At 43.1% G+C, this 15238-nt stretch overlaps 1 protein-coding gene across 24 annotated transcripts in view; it reads right to left on the reverse strand.

Moving 5' to 3' along the window:
- The window catches only part of EPB41L3 (erythrocyte membrane protein band 4.1 like 3), a 225077-nt gene that overhangs the window by 35936 nt on the left and 173903 nt on the right, over nt 1–15238 (reverse strand). For all 24 annotated transcript variants that reach the window (XM_043889000.1, XM_043888987.1, XM_043888991.1 and 21 more), the window contains 4 exons: nt 13949–14024; nt 11587–11805; nt 10908–10995; nt 5105–5257 (listed from right to left, as the gene is read on the reverse strand). In XM_043889000.1, coding sequence (XP_043744935.1) covers nt 5105–5257; nt 10908–10995; nt 11587–11805; nt 13949–14024 — 536 coding nt within the window. The remainder of the gene's footprint in view (nt 1–5104; nt 5258–10907; nt 10996–11586; nt 11806–13948; nt 14025–15238) is intronic.

Below are 15238 nucleotides of genomic sequence, written 5' to 3' on the forward strand. Positions count from 1 at the left end.
CTGCAGCCCATGGGGTCTCAAAGAGTCAGACACGACTGAGCGACTGAACAAGAACAACAACATGGATTATCATGTTAGATGCTAACATCTCCCAACACTATACATAGTCGTCCTTCAAGATCCAAGGGGATAGGTTCCAGGCCCTCCCTGGATAACAAAACCCATCAATGCTCAAGTCTCTTACATAGAACAGCCTAGTATATGCATATAACATACGCAACCCTCTCACAGACTTTGAATCATCTCTAGATTACTTATAATACCTAACACAATGTAAATCTAGGGGAAGAGTTGAAATACAATGTAAAATGCTATAGAAACAGTTGCAACAAATTCAAGTTTTTAGCTTTTCAGAATTTTCTGGAATATTTTTCCCCCCTGAATATTTCTGATCCATGCTTGGTTGCATCCACAGACGCAGAATCTTGGGCTGAGAAGGCCCGACTGCGTAAGCTCAAAGACTGGGAGAAGGCATTTTCATATTTGTCAGTATGTAGACTTGAGATGACATTCACTCCAAAGTGAAATAGCTAATTTCCTGAGTAACAGATTTTAATATTATTATGGCAAATACTCAATAATTAAAAAAAAAATTTCTGAAGACAGGATCCATCAGGCCACCAGAGGGCAATCATCTTAAACAGTAAAGCCTTCCCTGAAGAGCTCAAACCCACCAGACTACTGGTACAATCAGCAGCAAAAGGAAATTCCATGGCAAAGAACCAAGGGAGGGGTCCTGTGCAAGGCATGTGAGCTTTCATTATGCTGGACCTCTCTCTTTCTTGTTCGTTGAGTGGGACTGGGCAGGGGAGATGGGGAGGAACATCGAGGGTGACTGTAAATGCAGTTGCTTTCCCCAAATTCTCCCTCTCTCTGATGGTCATGGGGTGGTCATGGAACTCACCCCATCCAGTGGACCCAGTCAACTGACAGGCCGAGGACCAGGGACCTCGACTAAACCATCTTCCATGTGTTCATCCTGCATCTCACACAGACCACACGCTTTGCTGAAGGACCACACACGGTGACGCTGAGGGCGGGGGTTTTACAGAAGAGTCTCCTCAGCACAAGATTGAGAGAGGGCCCAGCACTTTCTGAATGTTTATCTTTCTCTGTGCTTTGGATTCACTTCTTTCAACTTCTTCGGAGCCTTTGTGTCACCAGTAATTCCTTCTCATTCTTTCTTCTCAGCCTATAAATATGGTTGTAAAAAGTGAGGGCGGGGAGGACGTTCTCTGAGCTTGTTTCTGCAGAACCAGGATCAGGGCTGAGGGGCAGGAGGAGAAGCCTCTCTAGTCCACTCCTTAGCGGGGTGCCACCTGCCAGGTCCTCACTCCTTTCTGAGCTCTTACTGTCTCAACGGGAGCTGACTGTCAAGTTCAACCCACTTTTCTCTGTTCTCATCCGAGAGGTTCCTCTGCCCCATTTGGTTCTGCTGGTGAACCACATCCACTGCATCTCATCTCCCTTATTTATTAGCCATGACTGTTTCTGGCCATTCTTTTCTTCTCTGGATGCTTTTCTTCATCTGCCTCTGGTCCTCTTCTGCCAACCTCTCCCTTAAAAGTGGTTTGTGTCTGTGCACGTGTGCGCACATGTGTGTGTGCACGCTCAGTTTCTTATTCTTTGTAATCCCATGGACTGTGGTCAACCAGGCTCCTCTGTCCATGGGATTCTTCAGGCAAGAATACTGGAGTGGGTTGCCATGCCCTCCTCACCCAGGGATCGAACCTGTGTCTCTTGAAGCTCCTGCATTAGCAGGCAGATTCTTTACCACTGAGCCTCCAAGGAAGCCCCTATACTACACTTGCTCTTTAGCCAAAAAGGCCAAAGAAAAAGTGGCGCTACCCATAATTTTTGTTTTAGGGGCTTTCCCCAGCTTGTTCCTCGTTGAACAAGAATTACTTATACTTCGGTAATTTCTTCCAGGCCTAAGGCCTTGAATAAAATGTATTATACAGTTGAAGACACTCTTCAAATCTTTTATTTCTTACTATGCAAGGATCACCATCACCCAAAACTCTGTTGCCAAGAAATGTCAATCTTTTTTTTTTTCTGAAACTCTCCCTACTTTTTTTTCTTATCTAATAATATCATCGCCATCAACCTTGCTCATGCAAACCCAAAGCCCTCTGATTTTACTGGACTCTCTTCTTTCTTCCTTTGATCCTTCCTGCCTCCTGTCTGCAGGACCCACCGGCTCTGCCTCTGACACTTCTCTCTCTCAAATGTGCTCTTTCCAGTCTATTCCCACAGCCTCCGCCCTACTTTAGGTCCCATCACATCACATTACTAAGTCACTGAATCTTATCCCAAAATATCCACCGAGTATGTCACATCCCAGTTTAAAGCTCCCAAGGCTCATGGTGGTCTCCTGATGCATTGCTCCAGCTTCCCCTTCTGGCCCCTCACAACACTACGTTCACTCCTCATCTATGGAATATTATCACACTTGGATCATGACTCTGTGATTCCAACTGTCTCAGCCTGTTTCTCTGTCAAACAGAAACTCCCTCCAGGACAGGAACGAGGTCACATTTATCTTTCTATCCTCAATGCCCAACACAGTTGTTGTTCAGTCACTCAGTTGTGTCCCACTCTTTGCGACCCTGAGGACTGCAGCACACCAGGCTTCCCTGTCCTCCACCATCTCCCAGAGTTTGCTCAGTCTCGAGTCTACTGATGCCATCCAATCATCTCTGTCGTCCCCTTCTCCTCCTGCCCTCAATCTTTCCCAGCATCAGGGTCTTTTCCCACGAGTTGGCACTTCGCATCAGGTGGTCAAAGTATTGGAGCTTCAGCTTCAGCATCAGTCCTTCCCATGAATATTCAGGGTTGTGAATATTCACGCTTCAGTTGTGTCTGACTCTTTGCAATCCTTTGGAATGTAGCCCACCAGGCTCCTCTGTCCAAGGGATGCTCCAGGCAAAAATACTAGAGTGGGTTGCCATGCTCTCTTCCAGGGGATCTTCCTGATCCAGGGATTAAACCCGAGTCTCTTATGTCTCCTGCATTGGCAGGCGTGTTCTTTGCCACTAGCACCACCTGGGAAGCTGGCCCAACACAGTTCTTGGCAATAGATAGATGTTCACTTAACAAATGCTTCATAAATCAAATATATCTTGGTCATGACATGCAGTCTTAAGGAAATATAAAAAATGACTAATTTCATGTATTTATACGAAAAGCTTGTAGATTATTTCAGTCTTCAAATACAAGTTTAACTCTATATTTACATGAAACACCATTGCCTGCTTTATAGTCTGATTCTTTAAACTTTTGAGAACGAAACTGATATATAACATTATATCAGCTTTGGATGTACAACAGAATGTTTTGATGTTTGTACATTTTGTGAAATGACTACCATATGAGGCAAATTAATTATCCATCACCACACAGAGTTACAATCTTGTTTTCTTATGATAAGAACTTCTAAGATCTATTCTACCAGCAATTTCAAATATACAGTATAGTATTATGAACTACTGTAACCATTATACTCCATATAGTGATGCTTGAAATTGCATTTTCCAACCATGGAAAAGTTGATTTCGAAGACAGGAGGTAATTCTATACTCTATCAGAAAATGTAGAGACTAGATTAGCTGAAATCAGGGCTTAGCTGAAATCAAGGCTACTTCCATTATATTAACTACTTTAATTAGAAATTGGACATATATATTATCTGTTATGAGATAACAGCAGATATTTATTATATATTATGTGGAAAAGACCCTGATGCTGGGAAAGACTGAAGGCAAAAGGGTATGGCAGAGGATAAGATGGTTAGATGGCATCACCAGACATGATGGCATCAATGGACACGAATTTGAGCAAACTCCAAGAGATAGTGGAGGACAGAGGAGCCTGTATGCTGCAGTCCATGGGATCACAAAGAGTCAGACATGACTTAGTGATTGAACAAGTACAATGTTGGCAAGAAACAGATATGGAACCACTAGGAGGCTATAAGTTAATCACGGATGTTTCTGCCTAAGGAGCAAAGATTAGTTAACAATTCTGATTCTTTCATTAGTCTCTCTGATTGAAAAACGAAAGAGGAGAAATGTATCAGGCTACTGAACTTGCATAATTTACACCCAGTTTTGCTTGCTCTAATCTTTCTTACACTTTGAAGCACACTATCTCTATGTTATTCCCTTTAGGATGCTATCAGATTTGGAGGACAAAGACAGAGGATGCAGAGACAGCACAACAGGACAGATGGGGAAGAAATCTATTCTTAATTCACAAAGAGGTTTAGCAACTAAGTGTCTTTTCTACCACAGCACAAAAAAATACAAAACATTATTCATGAATCCTGCTTTTACACTAAAATATGCAAAGGGAAAAAAAATCATTCAATTAATGTATGCAGTGGGGAAAAATTAGAACAAAACAATAAAAAGGGAAGATAAGATTTTATGCATTACTGTTTTTTGGACAAACCTACAGTAAATTCTCTTAGGCAGTTAGCTATAACTCACTATGTCCTGCCATGTTCCAAACACGTGAGCACGGGATTTAAACTTCTGTTTGATCATTCTTTTGTCTTTCACATTCATTAATCTTATCAGAAAAGTCTTGAAACCTCTTGGTTTAGGATTAAATAGACAAATTTTTATTTTTTATTTTATTATTAAATATTTTACAAATAAGAGTTGCTGTTGTTCAGTCATTAAGTCATGTCTGACTCTTTGAGACCCCATGGACTGAAGCCCACCAGGCTCCTCTGTACATGGGGTTTCCTAGGTAAGAATACTGGAGTAGATTGCCATTTCTTTCTCCAGGGGATCTTCCTGACCCAGGATAGAACCCACTTCTGCATTGACAGGCGGCTTCTTTACCACTGAGCCACTACACTAGGGTAACCCACAAATAAAGTCCATGGGTGCAAATAACAATGTAACTATGAATTTTCATTTTTGAACTCTTCTTAAAGATTTATATCAAATACTTTTATTGACTATCTACTGTCACAAAGTTATCCTAATAAAGCTGGTGGCCAGGTAAATTTCTACTAAAAAAATTTTAGAAAAATTTTCTGTTGGTTCTTTGGTAACTTTCTTCCCAACGTACATGCAAATTGGGGTCTACTTACCTCTCCTGGCCGGATCTTAATGTAAAAGTTGTTCCGTTTGTATGAAATTTTTAGAACCTTTGGCCAGGCAAATCTGTTGATGCGAAGTCGATCACGATATATCAACAAACCACTTGCACACACTCCTAACATGATGTCGACTCCTTCAGAATCCTGAAAAACAGCAGCGAGAAACAAAGAATGGTAATGAAGGAGTCCTAGGCTTATCAGGTATCAAAGTATATTTTAAATGAAATGCAATTGCATCATGTGATACATGGCACAAGAATAAAGAGATCAATGAATGATAACAGAGGCCTAAATTGGATTCAACTACATGCTGTCTTTTAGAAGACAAAGTTAGAGTATCAAAGTCATAGAGAAAAATAATGCATCTACAAAAATGGTCATCTAGAAAGATAGTTAAAATGTAATATGTGTCTATGTATTGCTGAATCCCTTGGCTGTTTGGGCTTCCCTGGTGGCTCAGCTGGTAAAGAATCCACCTGCAATGCAGGAGACCTGGGCTTGATCCCTGCGTTGGGAAGATCCCCTGGAGAAGGGAAAGGCTACTCATTCCAGTATTCTGGCCTGGAGAATTCCACGGACTGCATAGTTCATGGGGTCACAAAGAATCGGACACGACTGAGCTACTTTTGCTTTCATTTCGCTGTTCAGCTGAAACTACCAACATTGTTAATCGGCTGTACCCCAGTACAAAATACAAGATTAAAAAAAAAAAAAAAAAAGAAGGATGAGCAACTCATCTATTTCCATTTATGGCTGGGTACACTATTTAAGCCTCCAGGTTGGAAGCTATAAAAGGCTTGCCTGTAGCTCAGATTTAAGTATGAAAAATACTGCAGCCATTTAAAACATATTACCACTAAATAATAGCCTTCTGATGAAGATATTCATTGCTATGGAGATCTGTTAGTGGAAACTCTGTTCACCCAGGTATCTTGGACTTGCGATGTCCACATTGCACATAGAGAACGCCACCCAGGTGAAGGTGTGTTCATCACAGTGGTGTTCAGAGCCTGGGTTCTCGTCGCTGGGTGCCAGGCCTGGCCGGACCGCTTTACATACATTACTAATCTTCACTAGCATTGTTCTGAGCTAGTTGCTCTTATTATTCCTACTTTATAGGCAAGAAGACCAAGGCACAGAAAGGTTAGATTTCCATCCCAGCTGAATATGAGCAGCCTGTTTCCAGGGGCAGTACTTAACTAATATGGACACTAGCAGACAGGCCCCATCCTTTACTATGAGTGTTTTGGGGTTTGTTGCTTTAAAAAGAGCCTTGACTTTTTTAATATACCATTATAAAATTTGAGTATAAAATAGTTTTTTAAAGTCTGCACCTTCTCCCTAACAGGCCCCCAACATACACTTACCACCCACTGGTGCTCACTTAATCACTTGGTTCACGTACAAAAAATACAGATGCACTTAATATATATGTATGGGTTTGTTCTTAATAGATTTTTTTTGATGCAGATTTTTTTTAAAGTCTTTTATTGAATTTGTTACATTATTGCTTTTCTCTGCGAGGCATGTGGGGATCTTAGCTCCCCAAGCAGGAATTGAACCTACATCCCCTGCATTGGAAGGTGAAGTCTTAACCATTGGACCACCAGGGAAGTCCTAGGCCTCTTTTTAAAAAAAAAAAAAATGCAAAAGGGGGACCGTGCTGTATTTTCACTTGCTTTAGCTACCTGCATACTACATCTTTAGGTCATTTCCTAGGGAGGTGTGATGAGGGGCCTCGGGGGTCATCAGAGATGTTATGTGAAGCTCAGGAGACACCCCACGACCCGTCTGTGTCCTCCCAATGTTGTGTTCAGGTGAGATGAGGGTGAAGTGAGTATCAGTGATGACCTACGTGGGCTAAGGACAAAGTCCAGAAGGCGGGGCTGTGTGTGAGATGGGCCCCCCACCCGTTTCTCACTGGCTGTTGGAAAACAGGGTCACGGAGAGGCAAAGCTGAGGTCTGGGGACACGTCATTGTCAGGGCTGTCTCACTTTGAGTCACTGCAGCCCCAGCAAAGTGGGGAGAGACACGCAAAAGAATCCAAACAGGGGCTTCTGACTCATCCGTACGGGGGTGGGTGGACTGACATCCTAAGTCCCGCCAGTACAAAGCACAGAAGGAACATTTCCAGAGTCAAAATAAGTATTCTGGTCCCTCTCTGGGCATGGTGAGGTTACACACACAATCTAATTGACTTAAAATGAAACATTTCTCCTTGGAAACGTATCGCTCCATTAGACACCACCTCACTCTAGAGAGGCGGAAGGAACTGATGGCACGATATGACAACTTAATCAGATTTCAGGGGAATTCAGAGAGCAGAGACCACCCACCATTTATCAAGGGCTGTAACTACAGGAGCAATTTACAGAGCTCTCACCTGACACTGGACATAGCGGGCATGGTGGATGCTTAGATCCAGATGATCTGTTCTCGGGACCACCCAGGTGACCCCTCAGGCCTCAAGCAGACATGTGTGCATGAGCAGGGCTGCTGGAATAAGTGCTCCTGAGTCACGGTCTTTGTGATAAAGAACTAGTGTAGGAAACACGCCTTTGGACATTTACAACCTCTTCCATTATTATCGGTTATACATCACTCATGAGTGTCTTTGAACCATGAGAAGGTGGGAAACTAATCGTGGCGCCTCCAACACACACTCACTTCTCCTGTGGCCCCATATCATCACTGCGGCCAGCACACCGCGGGCAAGTGTGCTGCCCCAAACTCCCCTTCCTCCTCCTCCTCCCCCTGACCTAGGCTGGCGGAGAACCTGCTGTTTATCTCAGTGACCTATGTGCTCAGCACGGCACCTGCCTAGCACATGTTAAGCTACTACGAATGGGTTGGAAGAAAAAGCAAACGAAGAAAGAAAACGTCAGGAATAAGCAGAACTTAAAATTGGATGAATGTTTCCATTTCACTAAAGGCATAGCAACCAAAAAATGGATTATTATTTTTTTTCTTTTGAACTTTTTGTTTTGGTGTATAGCCAATTAATAATGCTGTGATAGTTTCAGGTGATGCGTGAAGAGACTCAGCCATACATACACATGTATCTATTCTCCTCCAAACCCCACCCCCAATCCAGGCTGCCACATAACATTGAGCAGAGTTCCATGTGCTATCCAATAGGTTCTTGTTGATTAAAAAAAGGATACTTTTGATATCTAGGGGCTTCCCTTATGGTTCAGTTGGTAAAGAATCCGCCTGCAATGTGGGAGACCTGGGTTCTATCCCTGGGTTGGGAAGATCCCCTGGAGAAGGGAAAGGCTATCCACTCCAGTATTCTGGCCTGGAGAATTCCATGGACTGTATAGTCCATGGGGCCGCAAAGAGTCAGACACAACTGAGCGACTTTCACTTTGGTATCTAGGTTTCTGCTGCAGTCCATAGCATTGAGGCAGTAACTTGACAAACTGTATCGAAGCTATAACCATGTGTTTGGGGATGTGTATTTAGCAGGGAGCATTGATGAAAGACCTGGACAGTCTCAGCCTGTCCCAATTAAAATAAACAAATCTAATATTCCTCAATCTAAAAGCACTATTCCAAAAAAATAAATAAATAAATAAAAGCACTGTTCCAACCCCATCCTTTATTATCTCCTGGTCCACAGGATACCCAATATGGATTTATATCTACATTTCTGAATCTTGTATGAAATAAATGACTCTGACAGAGCCTATTCAGAGTGATGTTAAATGACCAACAAGCAGAGACAGTCTTCTTAAAGAAAAAAACAAAGCATTAAAAACAGGTTTTTCCAAAACAAGGCACCTTCACCGAATGTAGGTTATTTATTCTTCATTGAGAGCTGTTGAGTCCAAGATCACAGTTCAGAATTTCTAACTAGGTCTTAAAACTCAGGGCCTTTCGATACTATCCACAGAAGAGAAGCATCTCACTTATAACCGGAAATTAGCTTTAATGTAATTCGGTAAATTTCCTCCTTGAAATGATGGAGGGCGGCTGCAGGAGAAAATGAAGTCCATAACCATATCGTTTGTTATACTTAGCATTCAGATGAAATCCCATCACAGGCGGCACTGGCACTTCCTTAATTCTTTCTTTTTTAATTGGCCTAATTTCAAATCACATTATCGAATGAAAAACCAGCCATCTATTTTAATTTAGTCATTACAGCCATGTTAAGTGGCTTCATTTTTCCCGATAGGAACAGCGACACATCCTGAGCTGTGCTTCTCCTAAACAGAGGCCCTCACCTTTCATTTATTTATTCTCCCTGGGTACTGAGTGAGTCATCGTATGTATCAAAAATAGCTTTTGATTCACTCCAATTTCTAAGCTACCTTCATTTTTGTCTTGTTTCTTTATCTTTTGGCCATGCAGGGAAAAACCCTGAGAAAAACAATCTTAGTGCGTGTCCTTGTTTTCTTTTTTAATTCCTCATCCTACCTTATAGCTGACCTAAAACTATAAAACGCTATGTGATCTGAGGGCCAAGTAAGTGAAAGCCTGTAATAATTAACTGGCAAGTAAACAGAGCTAATCCTGCTGTTGTAATTACACACAAATGTCAGGGCTCTTGGCTCTGCGGTACCAGCATCCCCCCGTGAAGCCCCAGCCAAGTCTCAGAGATCCTGCTCGTGTTGGGGCTTTCGGGCCTCAGAAGTTGCTCATTCTGAGTGATGTACAAATGATCCACAGACAAACCTAGTCAGAATGGCGCTCATTTGCTCCTCACTATTATCTTGTCCAAACTTATTCTAAACCCATCAGCTTCCCAAATGCAGCATCAACAGAAAGATCATGTATTTCCCTCCCAGGGGTCCCCAGCGTTGTTGAGATGTTTGCCTGAACAGAGCCTGCCAAAACCATCTTCATTTATTGGACCCAACCTTGACTGTATAAGACACTTGCTCACCTGGAAGCCTGTTACATGCACGTTCTTGTGTGGTCTGGACCGTGACACAATACCACTCTGTCTACCAGAAGTCAAGGCATGTCCCCACCTAGGAGGATGTCATTGTATCCGTCCAAGTCAGAAGCAGCTGCCCCCCAATTTCAAGCATGGATCTCTTCAACACTGCTGAAGGACCAGAATCCATCTCTAAGAGCCTACCATATCTTCTATGCTTTGATGATACAAGATTTCAGGAAAGCTTCTATTCATAGCTGTTAGATAACAGACTAACATTCCAATGTTCACTCTCTCACTGTTGAAAAATACAAAGATTCCAGGAAAAGTGTGACAGGGAGTAAAAGCAGCTAGTACTTTCTCCCCAACCTTAACCTGCCTATCTTCCAACCCCAACTTCTCTCTTACCGAGACCCTGGAATCAAGATACAGCCCCAACAACTCACCCATTGACTTAGCCTGGCTGGCTAACTTTACTTGAACTCCAAAATAATCCTCTTATTTCAAAGCACTGATTCTTTGTCACAGCATCTAAACCTCATGAAAATAAAAGTGTTAGTAGCTCAGTCGTGTCCGACTCTGTGATTCCACAGACTATAACCTCTGTCCATGAAATTCTCCAGGCAAGAATACTGGAATGGGTTGCTATTCCCTTCTCCAGGGGAATCTTCCCAATTCAGGGATCAAACCCAGGTCTCCAACATTGCAGGCAGATTCTTTACCATTTAAGCCACCAGGGAAGCCCAAACTTTATAGACAGTTTTAAAAATTTAACAAGAATTTACTGACTGCCTGGTGGACGTATAGAACAAGGGTATACATAGCAACTTAGCACACAACATTTGTGACAACTGGGCCTTGTACACACTTCCATGAAATCAGAAAGTCTGGAGTGTTAAAGTGTATACCTTGGCATGGTGTAAATCGACCCCATACATGGAGAGTTTTTTGGCGTTTTCCAAAAAGTGCATCTCTGCTTCTGCTGGCGTCATTCCTCTGATAAGAAATGAAAAGTATTAATTATAACACTGGGTTTTTTTTTTTATATAAACCTGGTGAAAGAAAGTGTTAGTTGCTCAGTCATGTCCAACTCTTTGTGATCCCATGGACTGTAGCCCACCAGGCTCCTCTGTTTATGGAATTCTCTAAGCAAGAATACTAGAGGGGGTTGCCATTTCCTTCTCCAGGGGATCTTCCTGACCCAGAGAGCAAACCTGGGTCTCCCTCATTGCAGACGGATTCTTTACTCCCAGAGCCACCAGGGAAGACTTTGAACCTGGTGGGGCTGTAATATTTCCTACTTAGCTCACGTGCAAGTTCCCAGAGAGACACTGATTTGTGCTCTAAAGGAGGTGGGGTAGGGGGGAGAATATCAGAAAAATGACTTTTAGCTGAAACAGCACAAGGACATCCTAAGTGGGAGCGGAACCTCCAACTACCCAGAATGTATCAGACCCAGAACCTCACTCCACTGTGTCCCATCCTCAAGGCATTAACCTGGAGGTCCCAGGAGAAGCAGGCGGTGCAGGGGCCACCCACCCACGGAGCACAGCTCAGACAGGACGCTCTCGGGGCCCTGCCGCTCACCTGTGGCTCTTGTGCAGCTCGATGACCTTGTCTTCCAGTTCTTTCGTGTGGTTTGGGGCGAAGCGGAACTCGCTGATGTAGTCGCTGCCACACTCGTCCGGGTCGTAGTCACCCAGTTCCGACTGGACGGTGTAGGAGCCCAGCAGGGCCAGCGTGACAAAGGAGCAGGGCAGCCTGCCGGACACGATGTCGTCGCGCAGCTGCAAGCAGAGGTAGTACCTTCCGGGGGCCAGGGGGCGGGCGGAAGGTCAGTTAGGAGACTGGAAAGGAGCCCGCACAGCCCCCGGTGGGCAGCAAGCAACCTCTCCCTGCAGAACGACCCACTGGGATACACTGTCCAGCATCTCTATTTGGATCTCCATACCAAGGGAAAATACACTTGGCCACAAAATGTAATATTTAAGGGCATCTAGCGGCAACTCCATGTTCGTCATCAAACACAGATGCATTCATGATGCACGAGGTAAAGGAAACCTACGGACTCTTCCTCTAGCACTAAGGTGATGTTGAAGGTCAAGCTCTCTGGGCAGGGGGAAGGCAATTCTAATATTAAAACAGTGCTCTTAAATATAATGATGAGGCCCCAATGCCTAAAGGAAGGCTCATTTTGCTATCTAGATGAAAGGTCCTGCCATAGGACCAAGATAAACAGTGGCTGTGCCATCACAAACACGGCTTGCCACCTCCTGCATCCTGAAATGAGGGTCTCTTTATAGTGGATGCCTTCTCCTGTGTTAAAGTCTCATTTTTTAAAATGTAGATAACTTATTCAACTGTTAAAAAGACTAACTTTGAAGAATTTGTACTTAAAATCTCATCACTAAAAGTAAACAATTTTAAATTGGGGGAGTCCAGAACACCTTCGGTATAATTTTGCCAATATTAAATATCTCCATTAACAGTTGACTTTTATCTTCTGTTATTTTGCTTCTAAGAGTTACGGATATAATACTAATTGCAGAAGACTCCATGGTAAATGGGAACATTGATGAATTTTAATGATACTCTTCACGGCCCAGCATATGAGTATAAATAATAAAATATACCTTGCCCTTTTCACATAAGAAACAAACTGTTAATCTGCTGAAGCTGAGGGCTATAATTAAGTCTTAAAGTCCCCTCTCAATATGGCTTTAAAAGCTGATGATATAAATGCTGTGTAATCTAGATACAAAAATTTCTACAAATTTCACAGGTTCTATTCGGTTAGACAGCATCACTGACTCAATGGACATGAATTTAAGCAAACTCCAGGAGAAAGTAGAGGACAGAGAAGGCTGGCGTGCTGCCATCTGTGGGGTCACAAAGAGTTGAACAGGACTTAGCGACTGAACAACAACAAACATGACATAAATAGAAAGGAATCATGCACTAGATTCCATATCCAAGTATATACAGGCTGTCTAACCACAAATTAGCAACAATTAAATGGTCCCTCAACATTGCTAGAACGTATATATAAATAAATTATAAATTGTTCTTTGATTTAATGTAAATATAAAAGAAATCTTCTGGAACTAGTTTTCCTCTTCTCTGACATGTCTACTGGAATTATTTTTCATCATAGCAAGTGACTGAAACTTTTTGAGTGATTTCTCTTTCCTGAAAAGCTTGCCAAGAAGGATGTACAGCCACACTGTGTAGTATCACTCTGACTGCTTATAAACTTACTACAAAACACAGTGAGAAAACCTGGGATTCCAAAGCAGAAAGCACTCAGAGGCCTAAAAAGACATGCAGCAAACCCAGGATCACTTCATAAAAAGATTCTTCCTTTCACTCAAAGCTCAGCCACCAGGCCAGACAGACATTCCTTTTTAAACGTTCTTTCCCCAAAACAAATGAATCACTTTCCTCGTATTTCGAAGGCATGGAAGGTAAACTCTTAAATGTGCATGTGTTTATGTGTATTTGGGTGTGTGTGCATGCCTGTGTGTACACATACACAAATACACAAAACAGCCACCAACGTATCAGACTGGTTATACACAAAGGCATACGCATCTAAAGACACATTTCCAAGTTTTAAAGCAGGAGCACCAGGAGTTGCCATATTATTTCAGGCTGAATCCCATCCAATCTGACTGCAGTGGGAGGATGACAGCATCTCAATTCCATGTGTTTCCCCACTAGGGTCAGGCAGTGGGAAGTATCAGCTTAACACCAAAGATTCAACTGTGAACAGATATGATTGGGCAAATCTTCTTATCAGATGTTTGTTCCCATTCAGCTGTCTTCTGTTTGCCCTTTGGGCGCTGAGGACTAAGAGGTTCACCAGGTGTAAGCCTGCTCCCTTCCCGGGAATTTAAGAGAAGTACAGCCCCCAACATGACTGCCTTTTTCACAGCCAACTTTCAAATACCTGGTGATATCCTCAGAGAGCTGGGCAGGGTCGGGTGGGTAAAATTTCACATTAAACGAAAAGTGCCAAGCACCACCTATGGAGAGGAGAAAAAATTTATAACAAAATTGCAGACAATCCCTTTGTACTTATTATACTGATAGCTAGAGCTGTCCTAACTCTAGGCACGAACTCGCTGGCAACTCTGAATCATCCCTGGAAAATGGTGACTTTTCTGTTCAGTGAAATCCGCAGGTAACGCAGCAACTTCATTCAGTCTCTAATCTTCTCTCCCATCAAATCCTTTACTAGAGCTTCTAACCAGCAAGGAAATTGACTAAACTTGCTCCTTTTCTCAGGGATGAAGGCAGGCTTTGGGAAGAGGGGAAAATAGTAAATGATACGGAAAGGCCTCAATTGGACAAGTCTGGAGCTGACTGGCTCCATCCTCTGAAGCTCTGAGGAGCTCATATCCCAACACTGCAGAGATAAACCTGTTACCTTTGTCTTGTCTGCTTCATTTGTGCGGATCAGATCCCCTAACAACATGTGTCAAGGGACTGTTCAAAATATTTTTATTTTACAGAAAAGGTCTGCTGTCGTATTAAGGGATGATCTGCTCTATGGGTCATTCGGAAAGCTCTCTTCTTACTCGGGAAAGTTTCTGATTAAAGAGACACTGGGGGTATTTTCTGTGCATCCCCAAACCCACCCCTCCTCATCATCCCCTGATCAGGATGGGTCCTCACTGCAGGCTGCCATTCCTCTTCCTCTGGCATCTCTTCTGGCCTTTCCAGTGGGGAAGCGGGTCAACCAGGCCTCAGCTCACTGGCACCTGTTCTCGGGCCAGTCTACACAGATATGTGAGACATTAAGAGCCTCCCTGAGCTCTGCCTTTGATTTATCCTCTCTAGCTCAGAAGGTAAAGAATCCACCTGTGATGCAGGAGACCCAGGTTCAATCCCCGCATCCGGAAGATTCCCTGGAGAAAGGCATGGCTACCCACTCCAAGATTCTTGCCTGGAGAATTCCATGGACAGAGGAGCCTGGTGGGTCACAGTCCAAGGGGTCTTAGAGAGTCGGACACGACTGAGCGACTTAACACTTTCACTACTTATATACACTTAACCGGGTTTATGACCTTAAATGTGGGAAAAAAAAACAAACCATTTTTTCTTCTTTTCTACACTTAACTCTCCCTCTGGTCAGCCTGTCACGTATTTTCATCTTGCTCTTTCTGTCTGACCTTTTAACGTGGCACATTACCGAGGCCTGGGTGCTCCTGGGCTGGGAACTGTTTTCCTTTGCTCT

The sequence above is a fragment of the Cervus elaphus genome, chromosome 27, assembly GCF_910594005.1.
Source record: "Cervus elaphus chromosome 27, mCerEla1.1, whole genome shotgun sequence".
Lineage (NCBI taxonomy): Eukaryota > Metazoa > Chordata > Mammalia > Artiodactyla > Cervidae > Cervus > Cervus elaphus.